The sequence below is a fragment of the Heterocephalus glaber genome, unplaced genomic scaffold (assembly GCF_053883595.1).
Source record: "Heterocephalus glaber isolate CG9 unplaced genomic scaffold, H.glaber_assembly_v1.0 deba00001452, whole genome shotgun sequence".
NCBI lineage: Eukaryota > Metazoa > Chordata > Mammalia > Rodentia > Bathyergidae > Heterocephalus > Heterocephalus glaber.
This window is the reverse complement of record NW_028258302.1, coordinates 909,312-916,793: the sequence shown is the minus strand read 5'-3', so window position 1 is coordinate 916,793 and position 7,482 is coordinate 909,312. Positions and strand designations below refer to the sequence as shown.

At 52.0% G+C, this 7,482-nt stretch overlaps 1 protein-coding gene across 3 annotated transcripts; it reads right to left on the bottom strand.

Moving 5' to 3' along the window:
* Window positions 1-152: 152 nt before the first annotated feature.
* Elovl1 (ELOVL fatty acid elongase 1) lies at window positions 153-4,843 on the bottom strand. Of its 3 annotated transcripts, XM_021249930.2 has the most exons (9): window positions 4,690-4,799; window positions 3,114-3,263; window positions 2,258-2,317; window positions 1,902-2,092; window positions 1,643-1,723; window positions 1,450-1,506; window positions 1,249-1,354; window positions 1,032-1,168; window positions 153-868 (listed from the first exon to the last, which is right to left on the bottom strand). In XM_021249930.2, the coding sequence occupies exons 3-9, from the start codon at window positions 2,301-2,303 to the stop codon at window positions 647-649; spliced, it is 840 nt and encodes a 279-aa protein (XP_021105589.1). In that variant the 5' UTR covers window positions 2,304-2,317; window positions 3,114-3,263; window positions 4,690-4,799; the 3' UTR covers window positions 153-646. The 3 variants fall into 3 exon arrangements, with proteins under 3 accessions (XP_021105589.1, XP_004871914.1, XP_012923646.1); XM_004871857.4 differs by lacking the exon at window positions 3,114-3,263 and having other exon boundaries at window positions 4,690-4,843; XM_013068192.3 differs by lacking the exons at window positions 3,114-3,263; window positions 4,690-4,799 and adding an exon at window positions 2,872-3,010.
* Window positions 4,844-7,482: the final 2,639 nt, after the last annotated feature.

Here is a 7,482-nt window from a genome sequence, read left to right as displayed (position 1 = left end):
ATGGCCTATGTCCCAGCAGCCCTCTCAGGGGCTCCCCCCTACTGTGATCAGAGAACTTCTTAAAAATATTTTATAGGAGACTTCACCATCCCTCCTGTTTTAGATGGCTGTGTACTCTCCCTCCATTCACACATGTGCATACACAGTCTCAGTAGTTTCCTCTGTCACTTTAATTAAGATACAAGTGAATGAGTACACAGCCTCTCCAGCTTGCATTCCTAGGCCACCCACCCTTGATCTTTGGCCCAGAAGCTTCTCTGCTTCAGCATGGAGTGGAGGAGAGAGGGAGCCTTGGTCCGTAGTGACAGATTATTGCTGACCTCTTCAGTGTGAGGAAAAAGGCCACATGACCCTGGTGGGGACCAGCCCTGAGTGTTTCTTTCCACTTGGGAAAGAAAGTGTCCAGCCCTTTCAGCCTCCAGTTCCAGAGTGCCAGAGGGCAATGAGGCCACATCCCCAGAGCTGGCCGGCAGAAGTGGAACAACGGAAGCAGTGGTCCCTGTAGACCAGCTGTGAGGAGGATGAGTCCCCCTGCTCAGTCCTGACCGCAGAAACCCTGGTCACAGGTGTGGGGAGGACACTGATGGATACTGCCCAAGATGCAGTCCTGAGGCACTTAGGTGGGCACCAAGCTAGACCATGCTTCTCAGTTGGCCTTGACCTTGGTGATACCTGGAGTTCCATTTTGCTGAAGTACACGGGGCAGCCGCTTGCCTTTGGTGTAAGACTGATACCAGAAATTGGAGAAGAGCACAAAGAAGATGGTGCCATACATCCAGATGAGGTGGATGATGACTGGGTACTGGTAGTTGCAGCTGGGCATGAAGTAGTACTGAGTGATATGCAGCGAGACCAGGACGAACTGGATCTAGGATAAAGAAAGGCAGGATCAGGAGAGATGAAATGGAGAGGAGGGGGTAGAGTGAGACAACACTGAGTGGGGAGAGACGGGGTCAAAGGTGAGATGTTGAATAAAGACAACTCAAACTAGGAATGCTGGAGGGATGGTTGTAGGCCAGGAGGCCCCTCACCAGTTGAATGGCTGTCATGTGCTTTTTCCACCAAAGGTAAGGCTGAGCCACGGGACCGAGGGCAGACAATCCATAGTACAGGTACATGACAACATGCACAGAGGAGTTTATCATGGCATGGAAAGAGCCCATTCCTCCTGTGAGGGGACAATAAAACAGGGTCAGGAGAATTGAGACTGTCACTCACCTGTCTTCCCCAGTGGCCTTTACCACTCACCTGGGGCAATGTTTACCCCCCACCACCAGCTCCAGGGAAGCACTGAGTGATGGAAGACATGTAGGAAGGTCACCTGCCCATCTTTCTTTCGGAGAATAAAGATCACCTGAGAGAAGAGTAGGGAAGGGTTCAGAGGCAAGACCTTCCCTCTACTCTTAAGTTCTCACATCTTATGAGTTATATCTCATATAACTAACTCACCGTGTCCATTAGCTCAATGAATTTGGAAAAGAGGAAGAGCCAGGCCACTCGAACCATCTGTAAGAAGTCAGGGCAGCCTTAGGACCCCCAAACTGCTCCAAGAGCCTCCCTAAACTAGGCCATAAACACAGGTCATATCCAAACTGCTCCCACCCTCCAGGTGGCCTCAGAACTAGCCCCAGCTCCTACTTACCCTAAGTGCCTCTGGGCTGTTGGAATAGTCCACAGGGTCACAGCGCCAGGTGTAGGTACTCAGCCAGCCAGACATTAGGAACTAGAAAGGAGTGTGTGAATCAGACCCCACCAGAGTTTACCTCTCCCAGCATCCCTCCCCTTCTCTCGCTGAAGAAATGGACCTGAACCTGTCCAGAAAGGAGAGAGTGCCAAGCCCTGGCCCAACCCCATCACCTTATCATGCTGGCAGGAATTATAGCCTAGGCATCATGGCCCACCTCGTAGACAATGTAGAGGGACAGTGCCACCAGTGAGAAGTTATAAACAATCATGAAGCCTCGGAGTTGGAAGGGCTTCCGATTAGCCATGATTCGAGGCCCGAGTGAGAGGACGAAGTACACGTAGGTCAGGAGGATCGAGGTCATTAGCAGGGGGGACCCCATCAGAGGGTAGTTCTGGATCCGGGGATCTGTAAATAAGTGTCAAAGGAGTCAAGAAAGATCAGAGGGTTCAAAGGGGGTTCACCAGGTCTGCAGATATGAGGGATTCATAGGAGCTTCCCCATTAGGACACAGCCCTAGATCCTGGAATCCCCAGGAAAGAGGGAAGGAAGGGCTAGCAGAGATCATATTACCTGTATACTTCATCATCTCCTGGTACAAGTTCACAACAGCCTCCATCCTGGCTAAGGACTCTGTGGAGGATGGAGGGTGGATAAGAGACAGGGGGCACTGCAAAACCCCATCCAACACCTGGCTCACAGAGGCAAGACACACAGACAAGTCTGACGCCTCACTGAGAAACGACAGCACGAAGGAAGGAAGGAATTGCTGGAATCTGGGGGAGGAGGCAGTTTGGTGGGGGGATCTACTCCCCATGCAACTTGCCTTCTGTACCACCCTTGCTCTCCACACCTCTTTTTCTCTATTCCTCTCCAGAGTTTTACTTCCTGTCTTCCTTTCTTACTCCACAACAGCACTCTCAATTCCTGGTGTCTTTCCAAAGCCTTCCCACCTCGCCAGCACCGAGCTCATCTCCAGAATGAACCTCCACACCCTTCCTCACCCCCACCCGCCAGCTCTGAGCAGTCATTCTTCTCTCCCTGGATTCTTCCCTTCAATCCATCCTCCCCTGCCAGGACTCTCATATCCCTGATCCCCTCCGGAAACCTACGGGCCCAAGTTTCCTCCCCTCCCCTGCCAAACACTTATGTCCCAAGGTCTGCCCTCTGCCTTCCAGGACTCTCACCTCCAGATTCTCCTCTCCTCTCCTCTCACAGAGTCTTTCCTCTCATGGAGCCTGGCTCTTACAGACTCCTCCCCTAGTGGCTCCACCTGTCTGACTAGATCTGGCAGCAGCCCCGCCCTCTTCTCCGCCCCCGCCCCCTCTATATTGGGCATGGGGTGGAGGGTGGGTCCAGGCCACAGGTCAGGGCCTAGAGAAGCAGGACCCACCAAGATTGGGAAAGCCAAGTAAAGCTCTAGACTCACCACCCACAATCCTGGATCAGGTGTATCAACTAAGATCCTAGGTTCTCCAGTAACTTCTCCCAGGCTGGCCTCAGCCTTGGCCAAAGGAAATGCCAAAAATTCACACCCAGAATCCACTCCTGAGCAGCCATGAATTCTCAGTTCGTCCTACTGCAGAATGGGTATAAGCACCTTTTCTTTCCAGAGAGGAGCAAGGAAGCCAGGGCCAAGTGAGGAGGAGGGGAGTGGGGGAGGTCTCAGGAATTTCCTGATGGGCTAGGCACCCTCGCACCCTCACCCAGAGTCAGCAGGAATGTCAGGGGAGGGCTCACAGGGACCTAAAAGCCTCTGTCTAGACCCAGCAGAGCTTGGAGCTCTGACACTGTCCAGGAGGGACCAGTCAGTGCCCCCACAGCAGGGGCAGCAGGTACTCTCGGTCCCTTCCACCCAGGAAACAACCTATGCAATGCTCTGTGAAGAAACACACCTTCTGACACTTCCAGCAGAGGCTGCACATGCCCACTATACACTCACATCTCACAGGGGCTCCCTCACACCTCATCATCCCACCCTTCCTCAGATGCACCATGACAAGGCCCCAAGCCCTGCCACAAACACATACACCAGCACACCTGCACATACCTGCCTCTCACATAGGCCTGGACCAGCCCAACAACACATGCACCACACCAAGGGCTAGCACACATCCATACACAGCACACACTTCTGCTGCTTTGCGCAGCCTAACACACCACCCAAATTGACCTCCATGGACTATGACATGCATGCTTCCTGAGCCTTACAGATTGCCCCAGACTGCACTCATACAAGCCCTGTGGCACCATGTGCAAATACATAGTGCTCACAGGGTCAGGCCCACACCTGCTAAAGTTGCAGATCCAGGTTACTCACACGAGTGAGCCACCAAGGGATGAAAGAACATCTGATCACTCATATCATAAGCAGACACGCATTTTCCTCAGTCACACATGGATCTCTTTTGGCAGGTGACTCCTCATTTCTTCTTGGCAGTCACTTGTTGGTGGCCTAAGCTATGGTAGGGCCTAGCACTTAGGCGTGTGCTCACACAGTTCCCCTGCAACACGTGAGCTAGCTCCTTATCTCTCTCAACCACTACCCCCAAGTTCATTCCACACCCACACAGGCACCTTGGAGGTCAGGAGGGACTCAAGGCTTGGGGGAAGGACTGCTCCCCATGCTGGAGGAAGTCTGGGTGTGTCCCCCACAGGGGAGCTCAGCCGGTTTGTTCCTTTGTAAAATGGATGGAAGGGAAGAGGACACCGGCAAAGGAAAGGGAAGGGGAAGGGAGGACAGAGGAGAGGATGGAGAGGGGCAGACCAGGAGGTAGTGGAGGAAGAACTAGGTGAGGGCAAACTGGGGGGATAGAGAGGTGCCGGTGAGGCCGGCCCCAGGAGCTAGGACCTCCCACCCTCGCCCCAGGAACAGCCTCGCCCACAGCCTGGGCTGGGCAGGGCTGGGCAGGGCAGGGCAGGGCAGGGCAGGCGGGCAGGGCCGGCCAGGCCAACTAGACAGGGGGCACCGGCACGTGGGGGAGCTGTGGAAGATCCAGACTCACCAGCGGGAGCCAGGTGGGCAGCGGTGGAGGGCTCGGAGGGAGCAGGGCCAGACAGAAGTCCCCAGGGCCAGCCTGCCTGCCACTTCCTCATCTGCTGGGCCGACTTTCTGTCACCAGAGGGGGAGGGGGCGGGCCGGGCGGGGGGGCGCCCTCTGATTGGGCGGCCGGGCGAGGCAGAAGGGCCGTCCAGCGCCGGCTCGGCCGCAGGGGCGGGGGCAGGGGCTGGCCGCCTGATCCTGGGGCAGGAAGCAACCCAGCCCCGGCTCCCCACCCCTTCCCTCGCATCTGTCGGGCTGCCTGGCCGGGTGGTTGCGGCCTGGTCTGCCTTGGGAGCACCCTGCTTCTTCCTGACGTCCAGCCCTCGATGAGCCCATTCTCAGCCCTACGACCAGTCCACCAACAGGACCCACACATCTGCTATCTGCGGCAGGCCCAACCTGGAACTCGGGGGACGTTCCAGGGTTCAGAGCTCTCCTCAGCGCTCCCTCTCGGGCAAGGGGCAAGGCGAGACCAGAGGGGCAGAGGGCTCCAGCTGGGCGTGCTGAGGGCCTTCTGGGGTGGCTTGGCGGACTTAGCGGGAGGGAGCAGCTGATCACTGTTGCCGCTTCTCTCAGCCTATAAAATTGGTTGTGCCTCAGCATTTAAGAGCTGCCTTCCCGGAGAGACCAGACCGAGAGACCTTATCCTGCAACTGGAGGTGGAGGAAGGAGAATACCAGTGGCCCGGGGCTAGAACAGCGAATCACTGGGTAAACTGACCTTCAAAGCAGTAAAAGAAAAGGAAAAAAAACAAAAACAAAAAAAGGAAATGAAGTTGGTTGTGGCTGAATGTAGTAGGTCTTGAAGGCCAAATGGGGGCAGTCTGATTTTTATTCTAGAAGCAGAGGAGAAACTGAAGATTTTCCAGAAGGCTACAATCTGGCTTGTATCATTCATCCATCATTTATTGACCACCTACAGTGTTCAAGACTATTACATTCTGGTGACACCTTCCCTGCACTCAGAGCTTAGGTGATAAGGGTACTGTATTGAGAGATGAGAGACAATAGCCACATGTAAGGAGGGAACTGATAGGATCGGCAGAGGCAATGTGGAGATTTCCTCCAGGTATACTATACCTCCAGGTATACATTTAGTTGTCCGTTCTACACTACCTGGGCCCTACTTCCACATACCCACCAACTAGACTGAACTGTTGGGGACAAGGACCAGGTTTCAGTGAAATGAAACCTCTACCTCCAGCAGCTCCTGGAATAGTGCATTGCATACAGTGATCCCATAACCGCTGGTGGGATTGGCTGGTGTAAATGTAGACAGAATTAGGGAGGGAATTCAGAAGAGGTGGTGGCTGGGAGGAATAATATGTGCATAAATGGTGGGATGTAGTTTCATTCTAGAGCTTAAGTAAGAGGTCAGAGCCAAAATACAGCTCTGACACAGCCCATTAGTACTTGCTCTCAAAAGGAAAGAGCAAAAGAATCCAACTCAAATGCTCAATCTCTTTAGCATTGTATACTAAGTCCCTCCCTGATCTAATTCCTACCAGTTCCTTTCATCCTACCTATGTCACTGTCCCGGGTCTCAGCCTGAGCATTCACCATCTTCCGAGGATGTCAACATCTTTTGTCATTCTCCTAACCCACAGTCCTTACCCTGGCTCAACACAAGGCACGGTCAAGGTTCTCAGGCAGTAAGTCACTTCCCCCGACTATAAGCTGTCTCAGCAAGAGAGAGCCACATCTGAGTCATTTCTGTGTCTCTATCATCTGATAATCAGTTGACCTTCTATAGTGTACTGAGTGGATGTCAGAATGAATGAAACAGTGTGAGAAAGAAAAGAGATCAAAGGACCCAAAATAAAGACAAAGTTTGAAAGTCTTTTCACTTCCCTTCTGAGCAGCATTTGTTGAGTCAATCAATATTTATTGAAGGCTTAATGTCTTCCAGGTATACTCTAGTGGCCTTAGGTCATACCTGACTCCAAAGTCCTGAGTTTAAATGTTTTAATGAGTGGCTGTGTGATCTCATGTAACTTGTGGAACCTCTATAAAATGGGAACGATAGTAGTACCTGTCCCATAGGATTACTGTGACAATTAAAGGAGATAAACCAACATTTAATAGGCAAGATAGGGAAACCACTTAATATATCAAGGTACACACTTTTACGTGTATGACCGTAACAGATATTTCCTAAATACTGTGTGCAAAGCACAGACTCTACTACAAAGACAATTATAGATGATAAAACTGTCCCCTGGACTGGGGATGTTGCTCAGTGGCAGTGGCAAAGCGCATGCCTGGCAGGTGCAAGGTCCTGAGTTCAGTCCCCAGTACCGCAAAAAAAAAAAAACTGCCCCAGACACCAAACACAATAGTAACAGGAAACTATACATTTATTCAGCTAGACTACATTCATAAATGACCACAACAAGCCCTCAGGACACATTTATTAATTAAACAAATATCTGCAAAGATATTTTGTTCAGTTCTTGTCCTGATCCTAAGATAAAGCATCTTCCAATACCTGACATAGAGCCAAGTCCTACCAAATGTCATCTCCATGGCCCTGGAGTCCCTTCAAAACACAGTCTAGTGGAGAAGACATATAAATGAACCATAGTAGCATGTGGTAAGTACTGCCCTAGAGACAAACCCAGAGGGTTATGAAAGCATGGGGGTAGGGAGCCGCCTTAACCCAGGGAGAAAGTTAATTCTTTTGTTTTTGGTTTTGTTATGTTTTGTTTTATGAGACAAGATCTTGCTTTGTAGTTCAGACTGGCCTTGAACTCACT

Excerpts from the sequence above, each read along its gene's own strand:
- Elovl1 (XM_004871857.4), bottom strand. The coding sequence starts at position 4,780 with ATGAGGAAGTGGCAGGCAGGCTGGCCCTGGGGACTTCTGTCTGGCCCT. Across the intron at positions 2,093-2,257 it reads GGAGATGATGAAGTATACAG|ATCCCCGGATCCAGAACTAC; the intron begins GTAATATGATCT and ends ACTTATTTACAG. Across the intron at positions 1,724-1,901 it reads CCCTCTACATTGTCTACGAG|TTCCTAATGTCTGGCTGGCT; the intron begins GTGGGCCATGAT and ends ACTCCTTTCTAG.